The sequence below is a fragment of the Polypterus senegalus genome, chromosome 12 (assembly GCF_016835505.1).
Source record: "Polypterus senegalus isolate Bchr_013 chromosome 12, ASM1683550v1, whole genome shotgun sequence".
Lineage (NCBI taxonomy): Eukaryota > Metazoa > Chordata > Cladistia > Polypteriformes > Polypteridae > Polypterus > Polypterus senegalus.
Window position 1 is genome coordinate 49,751,365 of NC_053165.1, and position 20,781 is coordinate 49,772,145.

The window sequence follows — 20,781 nt, forward strand, 5'->3', positions numbered from 1 at the left end:
TTCAACAAATCTTAACAACTGAATATACACATCCACTAATATAATTTATCTAATATATTTTTCAGAAACACAGGAAAATAGAGCTTTTGCAAGTATCATCGTCAACACACATTCTGTAATGCTGCAAATTAGTATTTGCTTATTTATAATCAGAATACGCATTTTGCCTAAGAAGTCATTCATTAAATGATTATTTAAAAGTTCTTCAGAAATTACCTGCATAGTTTTATCGCAACCTCCAATGTGTTTTTTATTGACAAATACATTGGGCACCGTTTTCTGGCCAGTCATCTCAAACAATACATCTTGGAAGTTTGGTCCCTCATCTAAAATAAATAGCACACAAATCCAGATGTGTTTATATAATCATTACATAAAAATATGCAGCATTTCTTTATTTGACCATTTAAATCCATTGAGTTCCCTTAACCAATGACATAAATATAGGATGATAGGAAGAAATGCACCAACTCATGTGACAGCCATCAGGGTGTGTAAAAAGGTCAGAAACAGGCTTTAGCAGGGGCACTAGTCCTGAGAAGTATGGTATGGATCCCAAGAATAGCCATCCCAGAGAAACAAGTGTAGAACAAACAGCAATGATGGCAACTACAAGTCTTCCAACCAGTTAAAATCCAGAACAGAGTCCCCTCTATACTGAGGATGGATACCGGTCTTTGTTATTTGTAATTAGTTTCCATTCTATATTGATAATCCATTTTGGAGTATAATGTATATATAGTGTTGACATCCTTGGTCCTTATACGAGTTCTGATGAGTAAAATGTACAGACTATGTTTTTTTTTTTTAGTCATTGAGGAGTACAGTGCGGAGAGTGATTCAATAGAGCAAATTTAATTGACAAGGTAGTAATGTGAGCAAAGTCAATATATTACAATATTCTTTAAGGACATAAATATATAAGTAATATTCTGTACTACCTGAAGAAGCAGAAGAGGACCTATTAAAATTAAAGATAGCCAGAGATAGCCGCGTCAACAGCAGATCCAAAAGTTTGGCTTGGTAGCATCCCTTGGAAAAAGGTGCAAAAACTGAAGATTGGTAGCAAGTATGAAGTTTGATATATACAGTACATGTTGTACAATTTTACACTGTGTCAGCTAGGGAAATCCCTATAGAACTACCTATTGACTACTAATACTTAAAATTTCAATATATTTTCCTAATTTGCATATCATACTGCCATTGCCTCCTACTGAGAATGAAGCAAGTCACAGCATCCACACCAAGATGTATGAACTGCTGCTTCTTTCCTAAAGTATAAGACCAACTCCTTGATTTTTCTGACATTAAGGTGGAGATTTTGTCCTGGCACCACTGAGTCAAAATGCAAAACTTGTCTCTATAAGCCATCTTACTATTGTTGGTAGTCAGGCCTACAAGACTAGTGTCATGAACAAATGTAATGGCAAGTAGTGAAGTTGTATTTTGCTACACTGTTGTAGGAGGAGAAAAAAAAAAAAACAGCACAATACCAGTGAGGCACAAGTGATGTGGATGATCTGAACTAGCTTGATCATGTCAATTATAAAGTTTAAAATCTGGTTGTTGATCGTTATTGTAAGTCCATAATTTAGAAGCCTTAAGATCATTTAATGTGTACCAGCAAGAGTCTTTCAAATAATTCTCCTAGAATGTGAGAGAATGCCCAACTACCTGGTAATTATTGAAGAAGTCAAATTCTGGGTAATTGGTCACAAAGAAATCATCTTTGTGAAGCTGACAGTAATAAGGCATTAAAAAATATAAAAACCATCAGTTAATTGGTCACTATAGATTTTTATGACACACCCATTGGGAATCACTGGGACAAGCCAATTTATATTATTTTGTTTTAAAATACTACTTATGTCATGAACCAAAACAAAGAAGGCCTGAATTATTGAATGTTGCAGCAACTTTATGGGAAAGACATTCACTGTGATTATCAAAATATGAAAGAAAGAAAGAAATTTCACCTACGAGAGAAAAGGGAGCTACAACTAGATGAGACTTTAAGTGAACTAGCCAGGAAATTAGACATAATCTGTGTGACAGTTAAGGAAAAATACCCAACATACTGCACCTATGTCCAATGTTTTATATTGTGTGATAAAAATGAAGCATTGTAAGAAGTTTATTTAACTCGAACTTTCTTATATAAAGATACATTAAAATCATTTTCAACATATTGGCCAACAAAAAAATCATTTATGTTTGTAAAGCCGATAGTTCATTTTACATTTTATTACAATGTCAACTAATAACATGCATTTCTGGTTGTATTAGAAGAGGAACCATGTGCTTGATATATGTATAAATTGGCAGCATACTCTATCAGACAAAGTTTTGATTTCTAACTTGAAAGTACTACATATGAGTTTTGCAGTCTTCAGTACAGTGAACTGTGGAAAATCATAGGTGACAGAACACCATGGCGGTTGGGGAGGAAAGCGGTCTATTATTCCCCTAGCACTTGTTGATATCTAGATAGAAAGTGGGTCCAGCAGGAAGCAAAGTAAAAGCATTTGCTCGATAAACACACTGGACAGACAAGCTTATAAAGTGATTGCCAAGGATGCACAGATATTATTAGGTAGTACAAGGTCATGTTAGACAAAATGTAAACAGATACTCGGTATAAACTAAAAATAAATAAAATTTGTGACTAGAATCTTCATCTCATGCAAATGAAGGGAAGAGCCTGTAGTAGTGGATTTTCATTTTTAAAAAGGAGAAACTAGGACATTTGCTGTACAAAACAATCCCTGTTAAATGGTGCTTGGATAACGGGCAGATTCCTTTATGCGTTGCATTTTTGTGTTTGAATGGAATTATTTCAAACAAAAAGTTTTTTTCCCCAACTAGGGCTGCAAAAATGAATCGATGCAAAAACAAAACATTTGATTAAAATTATATTTTCTTAATCATTTAGTTGTCCCTGTCCCTCACAGTACCACCATATTTTTTCAGACACTACAGATGTATGTATAATGCATTACTTGTTTGCTGTCATTATTACTAGCAAATGCACTGAACTTCAAGAATTTTTTAGCAAATATATGTTAGCTAAACACGCTAGACTAGTATGTTAAAAGCACTTTTTAAATTTTACTTTGGACAGAGATGCACTTTCACCCTCTACTAGATATTTATGCCAGGGCTGGCAACTTGTTAACTGTCACCTTGTGGACCAAATAAATAAATAAATAAACTACTTATCAGCAATTATCAAAATTGAGCAGCAATAACATCCTATATAAACATAACCGATCAGGCTGGCTCAGTAAAACCCAGGTTTTAAAATTAAAAAAGTATGCACATTTCAAGCATAATGGTGCTGGGCTCTTCCAACATTCTCTCTTAAATCAGTACAGACAGCCTGATGACCATCTCACAGCCCTCATGTCGCTCATGTATGATGTATCCTTGAGTATAAAAATTTTCTCCCACTTCACTTTCCTTCTATATCTGAAACAACTGCAAAGGGTAATTGTTTTTAGCAAAAGAACTATTCTGAGTGAAATCATTTTTGTGTTGCACAGAACGTTTTGCATAGGATTTTTGAGGGATTATTAAAGCACACTTACTGTATGTGGTAACCCACTAATTAAGATATCCCATAGGTCACTTTTGAAAAAGTGAAAAATTGCCAAAGAACATCAAGAATGTAAAATTAATGCTCAGATTTATGTTCATCACTATTTTTATAAATAATAAAATGTTTACATGTGTTAAGGGCAATAACAAACAATGATATGGGTTTCCTTGTTGTGCAGACATTGTACACTTCAGAATAAAAAAACAAAGCCATTCCAATACTGTATTGGCAGTCCAAAAAAATACCTGTTAGTGAAAAGTTTAATGTATAATCATTTAATGCTTTGCAGCTGCATTATCCAACTAACCCTAACCATTTTATTCAAGTTATAGATGTTTTATTAAGTATGTATGCACATTTCTTTCATAACAAGAAGTCATGTTTAGGTTTACTGTTGGATCTTTTGGATTCAAGTCACATAACAATGACTTTAACCTGTCATGATTATATCATTTTATGTGTAAAATGAAAACCAAGTGAGCATTGATGATTATCATAGTGAAAATACTACGAATTTCTTATATGCATTTATACGCAGAAAATTTGTCTTTACTTTTAAGTGTACAGTATGATTCAGATTGCTGAGACTTAATTACCAAATTTTACATAATTCACTAAAGTATGATAGTACAGTTAATCCAGTTCTCGGCAGTTTTTCCCACAACACAAACAAGACTGTGATTATTTAGGAGCTGAAACATTTTGAAGAACTAGCTGACTAATGATGAAATGATTTCTTCAGTTTGTTTACAGAGAATACTTGAGCAATGTAATAAACAATATGCCTTTATTCTCACATTTTATGACAGAGACCTACCTTCCACTTAAGTCTCTGTCCTAATATTTTTTCTGTTACACTTTTACACTGGGGGGTAGCACAGTGGTACCATTGCTACCTCGCAGTAAGTAGACCGGGGTTCAAGCCTTGCATCCTCCCTGTGTGGAGTTTGCATATTCTCCCCATGTCTGTACTATATACTAGATTGGCCCTTGTGTGTATGTGTGTTTATATGAGAGACAACATGTGTGCTCGCTCTGCCCAGGCTTTGTTTCTGTGCCCTATGCTGGCTGGGAAAGGTTCCAGCTACCCCCGTGACCTTGTTCAGGACTAAGCGGGTCAGAAAATGACATTGACTTTCTTGCATCTTTATTCACAAAAGCTATTAAGAAATTAGATTTGAAATAAAAAAGATGCAAGCCCACACAAGAATTTGGCACAAGTAGCATAGCAAATACACACCAATTTATGACCATATGTTTTTGTTTTTACATTCTAAATATATACAGGTCAAATCCTGTTATAGCAAATACTAAAGTAACAGTTTTCCGAATAACAAATACTTTTTGTGGGTCCAGACAAACATTCATACAACATCATGTTAAATTAATTTAGTTTTAACAAAATGTAAATTTCAGTATAACAAGTGTTTTTTTGACCAGAAATGGCCACAGAAGATACCAATGCGATGCCAAAAAACGCTTAATGTGGTGCCTACTTTTCTGTGACGGGTCTCAGGAACCCTGCAACAGGTTGTCTCAAAGAAAGATAGTCTATTGTGAAATTTCTGGTCTCAGGTGGTCTTGGTGAGTGTGTAGGCACATCATCATACAGGTAAAGAAGAATTCAGAATCAGTACTCCACCTAGCCTCCATATGGGGAGTTGTGAAGTGTGTGGATACCGAGTTTCACAGCGTTTTTCTTTGAGATAGACCCCCCAAAAAAAAGGCAGGAAACAGCATCAGTTTACACTGAAAGAAAAATTACCAGTATTAGAAAAAGTTGTTTCTGGAATGAAGAAAAATGATTAGGCAAGAGCACCTTCATCTTTATCGAATGTCTTGCTTTAATTTTGTATTTTCATACATTTTTCTATTAAAAAGAAGTTACATCTAACATCTCGTTTTCAAATAAAATATTTTTTGCAGTTTAAGAAGTGCTGCTTTTTTTTTTTTTAATGCAAGTATTATCAACCTTGGGTCACAGAGTTGCACGAGAGACAGGAAGAAGAGTCTGGGCTTTCAAGGAAAATACAGGTACTTTATTACTGTATTAGAGATCGGTACTGCCACAAGACTTCATTCAAAATGGGCTATGACACAGGCATTCGTCCTGCTTTAGCTCCCATCTTCAGAATAGAAGAACACCAGCGGCTTCGAATCACTGCTGTGGCAGGAGTAGTCTAGAAAAGAAAGATCAGGCAAGCATTTCAAAGCCTGATGTTAAATATTCTAAATATTGCACGACAAGCATGCTAAGCAGTAAGCCTGATCCTGCAGAGGACAACCAATTGCTTTGCCCTTGGTTTACTGTTTACCAGACGCAGCAGATCAGCTACGGAGCTCTCCTCGCACCGCTACCATTAGACATTGCGTCCTCGGTCACAACAGTATACGTATTTTCCCCATATTCATTATAACAAAATATTTTTATGGTCCCATGATTTTCGCTATAATGGAATTCACCTGCAGATGTATCTGAATAAATGCTATGGCTGTTCTGATAACTGCTGTTAAAAATCAGATACTGCTGGAAGTACCATAGGTGCAACAGAGTACTGCAGTAGGTAAACGACCATATTTACACAGAAATCCAATGTGCTCTTCCTTTTCAACGAAGGACAAAATTATACTTGTGCACGCAGAATGAATTAAGAAAATGACTAAAACTACTTTGCCATTTCTTTAGAAACGCCCACAGTTCCCTACAGCTTACAACATATTGTACTCCTTCAAGGCTTTCCTTGATGCCGTACACCATCGTACTCTGAATTTTAAAACCAACATTCCATCTGCAGTTAAACTTTTCATGAGAAACTGAGGAAACATTACTTGACTGTTGAACAAAATACTGACAGATTACAAAGGAATGATGTCACACCATTTACAAGCTCTATCGAGATGTTCACCAAGATTTTATCTTTCATCCCCAGTATGTTCAAACTCAATCCAATTCAAGACCATTGGAGGACACAGCCTACCCATGCATCACTGGAATTAACACAGGAACCAATCCCGGACACAACAAGGCAAACGCTCATATGGTGCCAATGCATAGTTTATCTAACACAAGCATCTTTGAGGAGGAGGAAGAAAACTGGAATGCTCCTTGATTGGGTCGGGGGGATTCACGTAGGCACAGGGAGGACATGTAAATCAGTTGCAGGACTGGAACCCTGGATGATAGCTCTGTGAGACAGCAGCACTATCCACTTGACTACCATGCCACCTATCCTATCCTCCTGTATCCATTTACTATGGCTATTTACATACTGTAATACACTATAACTTTAATAATACCACAAACTACCTTGCTACTTTAAGTAGTTTTAAGTGTCCTGTACTCTGCACCATATACAATAATGTAAATCAACTTCCAGAATCTTTTCACTTAATGTTAAATAGGTTGTTTATAAGTTATAACCTGCCAATGAACCATTCAAAGGCAGCAAAGAACACCACAGATTTATTGGAACAATTGGAAAAGACATACAATCATAATTCATTTTTCAAAGCAGAAGTACTCTAAAGCAACAGTGTTAAATCATACATTAACAACCTGGTAGTCTTCAGATTAAGGCTCAGCATAATCACAATTATTTTCATTCATTCATTCAATAAACAAATAATTCAGAGTGCAGTAAAATTAAGAGTGCATAAAAGATACAAAAGTAGTGTTTCATAATGCTACAACACAAAGTTGCTATGTGACCTAAGTAATGTGTAAAATTCTTTTAACAGCGAGGTTTTAGGCACATTATAAACAAGGCTTAGAAGTTAAATGGAATGAAGCCCAACTTCCCAAGAATGATTCAGCAATTTGCTAGCTATTCACAGGCCATTCTAGCATCAACATTTTTATACAGCCGGGACACTGCATCTTAAGCAGAAAGTTAATAGCAACTCAAGCAACAGTCACATATTACAAATATTGGCCAAAACATCCTCATTTACAATAAATAAGTTAACTGTTAAAAGATTTAAGTGCCTTTTATTTCCATTTACTATAATTTTAGCAGCAACTGAACTATAGACAGACCTTTTAAAAATTGGCAAAAGTAGGGATTTAGAAAAATGGCAAATCAACAATACGCACAACTTACCCATTAAATCAAGCTCTACTGAATTAATGTCCACATTTAATTTTTTGAAAAGATCCTTTACCTATACATTAAAAAAAGGAAATTAATTTATAATAATTTGATTAAAACACAGGAAATGTTTGGAAGTTTTGACAGTAAACATGATGCATTGTTTATTTCAAGGGTAATCAAACAGAAAGAACCCATTATACAATAGGGGTTATATATTTTTAATCTCAAAATAAAAGGCTAAAAATATATAGACAAAGTATCATGACCGTAGAATGTCCAATACTATTCACTGATTAAGCAAAAATGTTTAATGTGTACAAAACAAAATTATCTTTCTGCAGTAACCAATGGAAAGATTTATCACTTGACTACAACAGTATTCTGTGTAACATTTTTATATAGCAATAAATCACACACAAAAAGTAACACAAGAAGCCAATCACTATAATATATAGTCAAGCAACGTGTTTAAAATATGTTTGTGCTGCATTTACAGATGTTACTCATGTTCCCTTCAATGCCTTTATATTCTCCAACAGGTATCACATTTTTGTAGCTTACTATTAATGATGAAATCTACTTTATAAAGGAATTACTAAATGGTACCTATTTATATGATCTATCAAATATAAATTCAAAATCTTAGACCAATTATTAATAGTGGATCTGGAAAACACAATCATCAACATTACATGGTCAAACGACTGTAATTACATTATTTCCAAACATGAATAACTATTAAACAAAATGTTTCTAATAGTGTATGAAAACATAAAAATGTAACCCAAATGTCTGTAGTTTTACACATTTAGATACCCTTTCTTATACGAAAAGCATTTAATATCAGGACTAGTATTGTCTCCTTTTCAATGTAACGATACATATGAAAGTATAACAGAACAAGATGTCCCTAATCAAAAAGCTTAAGAAAATGAACAATGGAGTGCGGACTCGGGGCTGATAAAACAGTCTTGTCAGCTCACAGATAAAATCTGAAATTTTTACTCAGAATAGTAATCTACTCGATCTCGTGGATATTGCATAACCTACACAGAGCTCAACTGTATAGACGGACAAAATGACTTTGTCAGCACGGTTAATGCACTTGTGTTTCTGAACTTGATATCACCTCGTCTAAAGTCCGAAAACCATACTTTCCTTAACGCAACATATATTGTATACTTACATAATATAGCGCCTTTCACATTGATAACAGACTAAACTGTACAACGGCCTCATGTATGCAAGTAATGAAAAGTGAGTAACATGACAAGGATTTAAACTAGAAGGGACAGACACAAAGGGAGACAGAGGAGGACACGCTCAGTAACTAGAAAGGAAAAAGAAACATTTACGTGGACAGGGTATACGCGATCAATATTTACATGTGTGTATATGGCTGAAAATTTAGCACGTGAGAAGGACTGTACAGCATTTTAAATCCCCAACCCCTTGCTCAAGCACTCTGGCATAAAATTACTCTTAAAACTTGTTTCTCCCAGATAAAGATTTCTAAAATGTTTGCGACGACAGACGGATAAAAAGTGGGGTAAAGTGACATCTTAAATTGGCTGCTTCTTCAAATCACATCTATATTTGAATAAAATACTTGTTTCTAAGGGCACATTTTATCGGATGGTTGTACTGCCCCGAAAAAAAAAAGTTAATACATTTGAGAAAACGAAACTCATTACAAATCCTTTTCACTTGACTGCCCCGATAGCACGTTAAACAATAACTTACCTTGACACAATACGGACAGTAGCTTTTACTGAAGACGACGACTCGGTTAGAGTCGATAAGAGACTGGACTCGAGCCCGAAGCTGATCGCCGCTTCCTGTTGGAGGCATAGTGGCAAAAGTAGTAGCGGCAATTTAGCCTAGCTTAACTACAGGAACGGGGAAGAAAACCTATTGGGATAAGACAAGAAGCAGCCCAAAAAAGAACAACAGTCACTAACATCAAAAAATTCCACCGCTATAAATAAGCGCCATGTTCAATCCCGCGCAGCAGCCAACCGCGCAATGACAGTCGCAACGCGCGTAGCACCAGCGGGACTTAAGGTGGGAAGGAGGTTGTCCACAGAGTGCCTGAACAGTAAGCACAATAAATTGCTTATAGCGCAACTTAGCAGTCGTTAAAACGTCACAGAATATTAAAATTATATCACATTTGATCAATGACAAGGTCCATTTTCATTTTGGCTGCATCAGCCTTAAAGTCCAGCAGGCAAAATATGAACCTCTTTCGCCTTGTTTCGTAGAAGATGGTGTGCCATCTTGTGGAAATCTTATTGTTACCCCAGAAAGGGAAAAGATACACAGCACTGACTGAGTCACGGGTTAGTATAAATAGCAGGGGTCAAGCTTAGATTACTTTCTAGCAGTTGATGTTTAATGGAAAACACTAATAATAAGATTATCTTCTTAGACATAAAACTAAGTGCCAACAGTTGTAAACTTAACTGTTATCAGGAATGTTGCTAAAAGAATGGGAATATATTAATAATTAAATCAAAAACAGTATGCTAGTTTTCATCCTAGTCATAAACGTCAACCAGTGCATTTTTTTAAAAGAAAACAGTGCAGTCTCCAGAAGTAAAATTCTAACTAAATGAAGGTGTTTAACCAATTCTGTGTTACAGTCAAGTTCAAGTGTTCATGCAGTATAATAGCTCTTTGTCTATATTTAAGTAAAAAAAAAAATTGTAATATTCAACATTTCATTTAGACATCACATATATTCTGAAACAATGATTTGATTTTTCTCATTGAAGAAAGTGACCTAAAATCATATTGAAATGTTGAAATTGGATTAATTTGAATACACATTTCTGAAGACAAATGACTGCTGGGGAAAGATTGCTATAGAGGACAGCAGGGAGTTCTTTCTCAGTCACTGGTTCCATACAATCTGTTCAGCTTTCAAAATAAACTAGTGGAAAATACACACCTCCTGTCTTCAATAAAAGAGTTTTGAAAAGTTATGAAGTCTACAAGATAATGATAAAATTTAACATAAATTTTAAGAACACACAAGCACCATGTCCTGGTAGATTATCAGTACAGGCTCCAAGAAATGGCAAAGATAAGGAACTAATGACACTGCATTTGTCCAGCACTGAAACAAAAAAGGGAATGTAAAACTTAATTACGGGCAGTGTAATGTGGAAGTCTGAAATGAAAGATATGTGTTATTGGAAAAAAAAAAAGAAAGCAGCATGGAAAACACAAAGGCAAGCAAATGGAAGAATGTGATGAAACATTAAACCAAAAGATTAAGTACTGTGTGTTGCAACAACATTGATCTTGTGTGAAAGAAGAACTTTTTAAGTTGTGGTAGCTGTATGACATCTGGCTGTGGTTGCAGTTTGTATTCTTGTGTAACTTGCCTTCTGTTTGTGAAAGCTTGATTGCATGCACTGAGGAAGGATCAACAGTATGGGGGGCCCGGAAGGAGGTAGGGGGTGAATGGCGTGGAAGAGACTACACCTTAATTCCATATTACAGCTTGTCACTATTTTTTGGTAATGTTATACTGTAAAGGTACTTTAAACTTGATTCATTCAAAGCAGAAAAATGGTAAAAAAAACCTTGGCATCAAAGCTTAAAATTATCACAGGCTTATTATAGTGAGTTTGAATAAATATCTACCAAAAAAAAGTTACTAATTACTTTTACTAACTGAAAAGTGCCATCTGCTTTTAGTCTCCTTCTAGCATGTTATAAGAAACAGCATCTCAATGAGCTATAGTTGAAATTGGGGTCTATTCTTTTGCATTGTGGTTTAGGTCCAGTACTTAATTTGCAGTGATTCTTTCTTTTGTTTTTTAATCATTAGTGTTTTTCTCACTTGAAAAAATGTTTTGACTACTTCATGTGATTTTCATGTACAGTGAGATGCAAAAGTTTGGGCAACCTTGTTAATAGTCATTATTTTCCTGTATAAATCGTTGGTTATTACGATAAAAAATATAAGTTAAATATATCATATAGGAGACACACACAGTGATATTTGAGAAGTGAAATGAAGTTTATTGGATTTGCAGAAAGTGTGCAATAATTGTTCAAACAAAATCAGGCAGGTGCATAAATTTGGGCACCGTTGTCATTTTATTGATTCCAAAACTTTTAGAACTAATTATTGGAACTCAAATTGGCTTGGTAAGCTCAGTGACCCCTGACCTACATACACAGGTGAATCCTATAATGAGAAAGATTATTTAAGGGGGTCAATTGTAAGTTTCTCTCCTCCTCTAATTTTTTCTGAAGAGTAGCAACATGGGGGTCACAAATCAACTCTCAAATGACCTGAAGACAAAGATTCTTCACCATCATGGTTTAGGGGAAGGATACAGAAAGCTGTCCCAGAGATTGAAGCTGTCTGTTTCCACAGTTAGGAACATATTGAGGAAATGGAAGACCACAGGATCAGTTCAAGTTAAGCCTCGAAGTGGCAGACCAAGAAAGATTTTGAATAGACAGAAGCGACGAATGGTGAGAACAGTCAGAGTCAACCCACAGACCAGCACCAAAGACCTACAACATCATCTTGCAGCAGATGGAGTCACTGTGCATCGTTCAACCATTCGGCGCACTTTACACAAGGAGATGCTGTATGCGAGAGTGATGCAGAGGAAGCACCAACAGAGCCGCTTGAGGTCTGCTCAAGCACATTTGGACAAGCCAGCTTCATTTTGGAATAAGGTGCTGTGGACTGATAAAACTAAAATTGAATAATTTGGGCATAACAAGGGGTGTTATGCATGGAGGAAAAAGAACACAGCATTCCAAGAAAAACACCTGCTACCTACAGTAAAATATGGTGGTGGTTCCATCATGCTGTGGGGCTGTGTGGCCAGTGCAGGGACTGGGAATCTTTTCAAAGTTGAGGGACGCATGGATTCCACTCAGTATCAGCAGATTCTGGAGACCAATGTCCAGGAATCAGTGACAAAGCTGAAGCTGCGCCGGGCTGGATCTTTCAACAAGACAACGACCCGAAACACTGCTCAAAATCCACTAAGGCATTCATGCAGAGGAACAAGTACAACATTCTGGAATGGCCATCTCAGTCCCCAGACCTGAATATAATTGAAAATCTGTGGTGTGAGTTAAAGAGAGCTGTCCATGCTCGGAAGCCATCAAACCTGAATGAACTAGAGATGTTTTGTAAAGAGGAATGGTCCAAAATACCTTCAACCACAATCCAGACTCTCATTGGAACCTACAGGAAGCGTTTGGAGGCTGTAATTTCTGCAAAAGGCGGATCTACTAAATATTGATTTCATTTCTTTTTTGTGGTGCCCAAATTTATGCACCTGCCTGATTTTGTTTGAACAATTATTGCACACTTTCTGTAAATCCAATAAACTTCATTTCACTTCTCAAATATCACTGTGTTTCTCTCCTATATGATATATTTAACTGACATTTTTTATCGTAACAACCAACGATTAATACAGGAAAATAATGACTATTAACAAAGTTGCCCAAACTTTTGCATCCCACTGTATATTTGGGTGCTGAATTAAAAAAATAAAACTATTTTTCCCCATTACACAACATAGTTTCATAAAACACATTTTTTTGCTGACAATTATAGTTTTTATTTTGTTTTCACATTATAAATAATCAAATAAATATTTTAATAATTTGTTTGAATTTATTATTTTTTAATATTAAACTCTATGTTTAAAGCTGCAATGAGTATCATTGGTTTATATGTGGGGACTTGAAAGTTCAGCGTATGTTAGTGAGTCAGTTGTCAGGTCAGACAAAATTCCCAGGTTTCCTCTGTGAGTGAGGCAGCAGAGCCAAGAATTGACCCTGGGTTCAAAAGGAATGGCCAGCTAGAATAAAGCTGCAGCTTGGTACCAAATACATCATCAGACCTAGTTTGGTGGATCCATATAAAGTGCTGCTACTACTGCATCATTGTAAGCTTGGTTTAATGAAGCAGTTTGTCAGAAGATGAAGGCTATTTTATGTATTTGTGCTGTTTCTGGGTTTGGCTGAGTCTAAATTGAAGAAGGAATTTTTGCTATTAGAAAACCCGAATGACCTAAACATGATGCTTGGATATCATTCATAGAAGTAATTTATAAGTTTTGGGGTCACAATAAAGATACAAATTATAAAAAAATGTGAAAAATTTATAAACTAAGTTTCAGAAATGCAGTTGCAACATAGGTCTCAAAGTTCACTTTTTAGTTTTGGATCCCTGAAAGTCTGGAGCAGTGAGTTAAGAGCTTGGTAAAAGATTTTATCGGGATATCAACGATATGGAAAGAAGGTACCTGGGACATTGGGATGTCAGTATGATGGTGGACTACTGCTGGGTGATTCACCAAAAAAAAAAAGTGTAGACGGGCCAGCAAACAAAGTATGGATCAGAAAAAACTGCGAAATGGCAAAAACTAGAGAAGTTTTAGGTTAGTTAATGAATGTGCATTGTTGTCTTCTTTACATGTATTATGTTTAAAATCTATTAATATAGATTAATTTAGGTCAATGTTAGATCAATATTGTATACATAAATTGTGTAGTTTGCTAATTTTTTATTAAATTTCTTTTCAATTTTGTACCTAAATGCTACGTAATGGAAACATTCTAATTATATTTTTTATTGTGCTTGTGAATACAAATAAAAATAATTTTATAATTAAAGCAATTTTCATGAGTTTAATTTTGCAGACCTGGGTTACCAGTCATTAAATGATTAAACTGGTAAGATATTAGATTTCAGAATCATCTCGTAAAATGTGTTTTACAGTGTTGAACCCTTTTTCACCTTGTACACAGCACATCTGTAACTGTAACTGAATAGCTAAAAAAGAATCATATCTGTGAAATATTGCACGGGTCCCTTGGGTCGAATCCCAACAAAACTTCCAGAAAGCTAAATCACTGTTCTGAAAGCACCCATTTGTAACATTATCTTTTATTGACTGACACAGTTTCTATTTCATTAAAAATGTGAATTGTTGGACTATTATTAAAAAAAATCAGAACTAGAACCAAATGTACTTAATAATTATAGACTTTAATTCAATGTGTCTTATCTTTTTAAAGTAGTTAAAAAAGTAGCTTTTGTGCAACGTCAGTCTCATATTACTAATTACCACTTACTTGATACATTTCAGTTTGGCTTTTGTAAGCATTCTGCAAAACAGCATTGACATGTGTTCTTAATAGCATTTTAATATCATATGATGAAGAAAATGCTACACTTATTATGTTGCTAAATTTGACAATTGACCACTCTGTTCTATTACATAGGCTGACAAATGATCTTGGGCTCTCACTGTCTTTGCATGGCTTAATTCATACTCATCAAATCATTATGTACAGAAATAAGATTACAGTACACCATTACTACATTCTGTAGTTAAATACAGTGTCCCCTAGGGCTCAGTATTCTTATTCACTTTATATTCTGCTCCAGGAGATTAAAACAGAAAACATCACATCTGTTTTCATCCATATTTAAATGATGCTCAGCCATATCCTTCTTTTAGAGCAAATGACCTTTCTCCTATTGTGTCCTTAATTAATTGTGTTGTTACACTACTGTGTTTAAGGGATAGTTACAGGGCTCAGATCATACCAGTAATACCACCCTGAGCCTGGGGGTAGTGCTGTCAGACTCATGGACAGAAGGCCACAAAAAACAAGACCCATAATGTTTGCAGTTAGCCCCTCATCTTCTTCCCAAGAACATTTTAAAACCCAGAAAAACAAAGGACCTGGCAGTCTGAAAGTAGACTTTGATCTGGAAAGACGTTGCTCCAGCATCAGCTTATGTAAATGTATTGTTTGTGTGTTTTTCTCTTTTTTTGCAAAACCTTGCCATTATATACATGGATCACTCACATGCCCCAAGCCTTTATCTTTCTTTTTCTGTTCTGTTGTAGTGACAATAAATGAAAAGATTGAATGAGCAAAGAAAACGTATTCTCTAAAAATGCAGAAAAAAACAGAAATGTTATTAATTGGTAGGAATAATAAAGACAGTAAGAATGTCCTGTCTTTTTTTAATCAATAGTCCTAGGCATACATCCAACTGATTTAGCAAACAATTCAGCTGCTATCTTAGACACCAGTTTATCTATTGCCACATACTGTATATTAAAATACTACCTAAAATTCCTCTTAAAACTTATTTTAATGAGGACATTTTCTAAATACGAAGGATACTGGGAATCACAGGCAGGTCAAATCACTATATTGATAGCTTTCAATTAATTCTAAATGCTGCGGCACAAAGCACTACTAGAAGTAGAAAGTATGATCACATAACCCCTGTTCTTTACACAGGCCTCCAGATAAGTTTAGAGGTGATCTGGATCTTGCTTCTTACAGAGGCATCAAATCTTTCCATTTTCCTAACCCGCTTATCCAGGTCGCTGGACAGCTAGAGCCTATCTCAGCAATCGTTGGGTGTGAGGCAGAAACAACATTTTCCAAGAGTGCCCGTCCATCACAGGGTAAACACATACTCACTATATTAATATGAATTTACCCAAACATACATAATGGAACATACTTTATGGCATAAAGCTTCCAAACTACAAAAAATTCCAAGGATTATCAAAACAACAATGAAAGTTTGAGGTTTATCTTGAAGATCCCAAAGCTATGAAATGATCGGCCTTCTTGCTTATGAAGTGCCCCATTTCTCTCAGCATTTAAATCCACTCTGAAGACCCATTAGTTTAGTCTACCAAACTCTGATTAGAGTTGCAGATTAGTTTTTAACTTTGTAATCCTGTTTGTTAATCATTTGCACATAAATTTATCTGTGACTATCATTATGAATTTTATTCTGTTCCCTTTCTCTTCTTGGTGTCTTGCTGTGGAAATTGATGGCACTCCTATACTGCCAAACTGCTACTTCTGTTTATCAGAAATGATGCAATGAATACTGGGAGCCTTGGAACTCAAGAATGAGAAGATTCCTCTTATTAGATTACCTAAAATGTATTTAAAAGGTTGTATAATACCCAGAAATTTCTAGGCAATCATTAGACATAGGTCACCAGAAATTGTCAGTTTCTCTAACTTTGATTGTGTCTCTGTCTGTTGTAGCCAACTGTGGATAGACCCCAGAGATTTATTTTCCCCATTAATGTTTTTGACTGGAGTTTCTATCTTTCCTCTTCTTTGTTTTCAATTGGCCATATCACAATTAGCCCCTGGGAAACAGAGGAAGAACACCTGATACCTCAGAGCATCTTCTTCTCTCTCCTTTCTCCCAAGGTGAGGTCAGTGTGAACCTGCCATGCCTAAGAGGACACCAGAAACCAGGGGCCCATGGACCTCCCAGTGAGGATAAGGGTGCAGAATGCGGGCCAAACCTCTTTCAGATCATGTGATTTTAGGAAGACTAATACAAAGGGACACCAAAAGGACTGGGGGCAGTTCACTTTACAAAACACACAAGGAACTCTACTCTTTGAGGGATGTATGTACTTTGTAAGAAAGAGATTGTTATGGAAGCATCACAGACGGAACCTGTGCTTGCGGGACAGTCGTGCACATTGGATAGACATAAAGGAAAAGAAAGGTTTTAACTTTCTAAAAGCTACCCCGACAGACCAATGTTATGAACTGCTAGCTCTCAAAACACACTTCAAAGTGAGACTGCAAGGCTCCAGATGCAGCATAATAACAAAAGCAGTTTAACCCTAAATTCTACATGCAGGCTTATTGGTCTGCACAGGCCCAACAAAAGGTGATAAAATACATTTAAATTCAAATAATCCAGAAAGGGAGAGAAGAACCATGAAACTTATGGCTCAATTGACAAAAACAAACTTTATCTATACTTAAAAGATTTATTTACAAAAACAAAAAGAGCAAAAAGGAAACAGAAAATGTATGCTTTGTGAAAGAACAGCCCGGCAACAGACAGACACAGACTCCATATGTCCCAAAAACACGCACTATTTATTTTGATTTATCAAGTACACACAATACCATGCACAAACCACAAGGCTCATTCCTTTTACTTCTCTTCAGCCATCTCCACTCCTTTTTCGTACGCTCCGTCTTCCCCCTCCCGACTCCGGCTCCTTGAATGGAGTGAGGCGGCTCCTTTTATCCCGCCTCAGATGTGCTCCAGGTGCTCTGTGATGGTCTTCCGGCAGCACATCCTAGTGTAGCAGGAGTGCTGCCCTTGCACCCGGAAGCCCTCCGGGCGTTCATGGTTCCTGATTTGGCAGCACTTCCTGGTATGGCGGAAGTGCTTTTGTCTTTGGCTCAGGAACCATCCAGGCACCCCTTGGTGGCGACCACGAACCCCCACAGGGCTGAGCTTCCCAACTCCGTGGTCCTGATGGAAACCAGGGAGGCCTGCCCTCTTACGCCCAGGGGGAGTTACTGCCTCTCTCCCGGTCCTTCTGGGTCCTAGGTATCCCAGTGAGGCAAGATACCTGGCCGTCTGCCACAGCTTAAATGGCAAAACATAAATAAACAAAGCCAATCTGAAATTTAGTAATCCTTAAACAAAGCCAAACTCCGGTAGCATACATCAATCAGAAGAAGAACTTACAGAAATGTAAATCAAAAAAAGCCATCAGTGTCTAAGCAGCCCTTTTGTGGTGTGCTGGCTCTTAAATAGAACTGTGGAGGTCCCCCAATTTCCACATCAGTATCCCCCGCCCACCACCCCTGCTCAACATACATAGCACAAGGAACATAACTCAAAAAACAAAATATCCGATGAATGGAATACAAATAATACTTCCTTAATAATAACAAACTTAAAAATGAGAAAGGCTAAAGCATAACTTACAAAGAAAAACACAAAGTGCAATAAAATAAAGAAATAAAAAGTAAAAGCTTTGAGCAAGGGATGAATCTCTGTACGACATCATCTAGGAGCAACTTCCATAAGGAGCTGAGTCATTTGAACGTAAATAATTCTATTCTGAGTATGTAAAAAATAAATAACTTTTCTTTAAAAACAATGGAATGTCTGATTTGTATGTTCTCTCTCTCTCTCAAGGTGGCTGAGTGCAGTCCTGCTACCACTAGAAATAAATATACAATATATTTTTTTAAATACATGAATCTGTGCTACAACATACAATATCACAACTGAAGCTTTCCATCCTTTGAGTCCAAGGCTGCCAATTTCTCAGATGTATTTCAATGGGCAGGAAAATAGCCGGGAAGTAGAATTGTGGCATCAAGGCCCACAGCAGGGCCCTGAGAAGAGAAATATGTTAGATTAGAGTTTGGCCATCCATCCCTCCATTATCCAGCCCGCTATATCCTAACTACAGGGTCACGGGGGTCTGCTGGAGCCAATCCCAGCCAACACAGGAAGGCAGGAAGCAAACCCTGGGCAGGGCGGCAGCCCACCACAGATTAGAGTTAGTAATAGTTCATAATTAAAGAATTACTTATTTTTTTATACAAATAATTAACACACAGAGATGTTATAATAACTGCTAATCAGCACTTTTAAGTCAGGGTATGCTAAGACTAGAGTAGTAAGTCTTCATCTTGGATTTAAACGTCAATACTGAAGGGGCATATCTTATACAAGTAAGCAGATTATTTAATATCTTTGGGGCTTGTAGTTAAAAGCTTCAACTCCCACTGTTATTTTGTTGATTCTTTGAAGCCTTACAGTAGTAGACTGGCATCTTGAGATCTTAATTCATCCTCCAGTTTGTAAGTAATGATAAGTTCAGATATGTAAGTAGGGCCTTGGTCGTTTAAGGATTTATATTAAAGAAGGTGAATTTTAAAATCAGTCCTAAGCCTAACCAGAAGCCAGTGTAAAGACTTAGAAACAGGAATTATTTGGGCATACCTCTTAGCTGCAGTTGGACTAGATAGTGAATAATGCATTGCAGCAGTCAGTGCTACTAGTAGCAAATGCATGAATTCATTTCTCAGAATCCTTTATATTTAACCGTTGTATTTTCCCAATATTTTTACACTAGAAAAAATAATTGTTTTAGATAATTTTGTAAAGTGTGTTTTAAAATGTATACATGGGTCAAACATAACACTTTAGTTGCATGTTAATTCATTAAGACTAATGTTTATAACAAGTGAGTTGAACAGTGCCAGAATATTGTTGAAGTCACCATTCCCCCAATAAAAAAAGATTAAATTTTTTTCTGTATTCAGAGACAAGCAGTTATCTTTCATCCTCTGTTTCAATTCACTGACACTATTCATTAAAAACACAAGGAGGAAAACATAATTTAGGATAAAAACGTATAAACGGTGTTTCACCTGCATATGAGTAAAAATGAATGATATGTATACTAGTTGCCAATAAAAGTGAAGTGAAAACAGTAAAAGTCTGAGTAGAGAGCAGTATGGGTCACCATATTTACCCTATGAATATAATGACAGAGTACTGTCATCAAATTTCTTTACATACTGAAATCAATTTGATAAATATCAACTAAACCACAGAAGAACAGTGCCTAATTGTCCAGCCTATTTAAAATAATAAAGTGATTAATCATATCAAAGGCTGCTCTTAAATCTAACAACATAACTACTGTGAAATTTTCTTCCTTAGGCGATATTACAATGTTGTTTGCAATACAGGTTAGCTCAATTTCTGCACAGTCATTTTCTAACCCGCGTAGTCCTGAACAGGGTCATGGGGGTGGGGTGCCAGAGCCTAGCCCAACTAGCATAGGGCACAGGGCAGGAACAAACCCTGGACATGGTGCCAGTCCATCGCATGGCGAGTGCACACATTCACCTCAACCACACACTAGGGCCAATTTAGTATTACCAGTCCACCTAACCTGAATGTCTTTGGACTGTGGGAGGAAACTGGAGTACCTGACGGAAATCCATGCAGTCATGGGGAAAACATACAAAGAGTGATTTTTCTTCATAATAGTCTGATAAGTGACTCTTTTTTTGCGCATTAGGAACTATTGATAATGCTAGGAATGGCTGAAACCAGAACAGCAATTTAACTTTTTACTAGTTGTGTTGGGACAAAAGTCTAATTCACAGGCAGTAGGTTTCATTTTAGAAGATTAAGTTATGATTTCATTTTCTGTTGTTAAACTGAAATAACTAAATTGTGTGTGCAATAGT

General features: G+C 36.2%; 1 protein-coding gene across 1 annotated transcript in view; it reads right to left on the reverse strand.

Annotated features, from left to right (window-relative positions):
• txnrd3 (thioredoxin reductase 3) overlaps positions 1–9,755 on the reverse strand; it is a 35,553-nt gene extending 25,798 nt beyond the window's left edge. Inside the window, exons 1-3 of the mRNA XM_039771122.1 lie at positions 9,436–9,755; positions 7,702–7,762; positions 217–326 (exon numbers count right to left, since the gene is read on the reverse strand). Coding sequence (XP_039627056.1) covers positions 217–326; positions 7,702–7,762; positions 9,436–9,543 — 279 coding nt within the window. The 5' untranslated portion in view covers positions 9,544–9,755. The remainder of the gene's footprint in view (positions 1–216; positions 327–7,701; positions 7,763–9,435) is intronic.
• Positions 9,756–20,781: the final 11,026 nt, after the last annotated feature.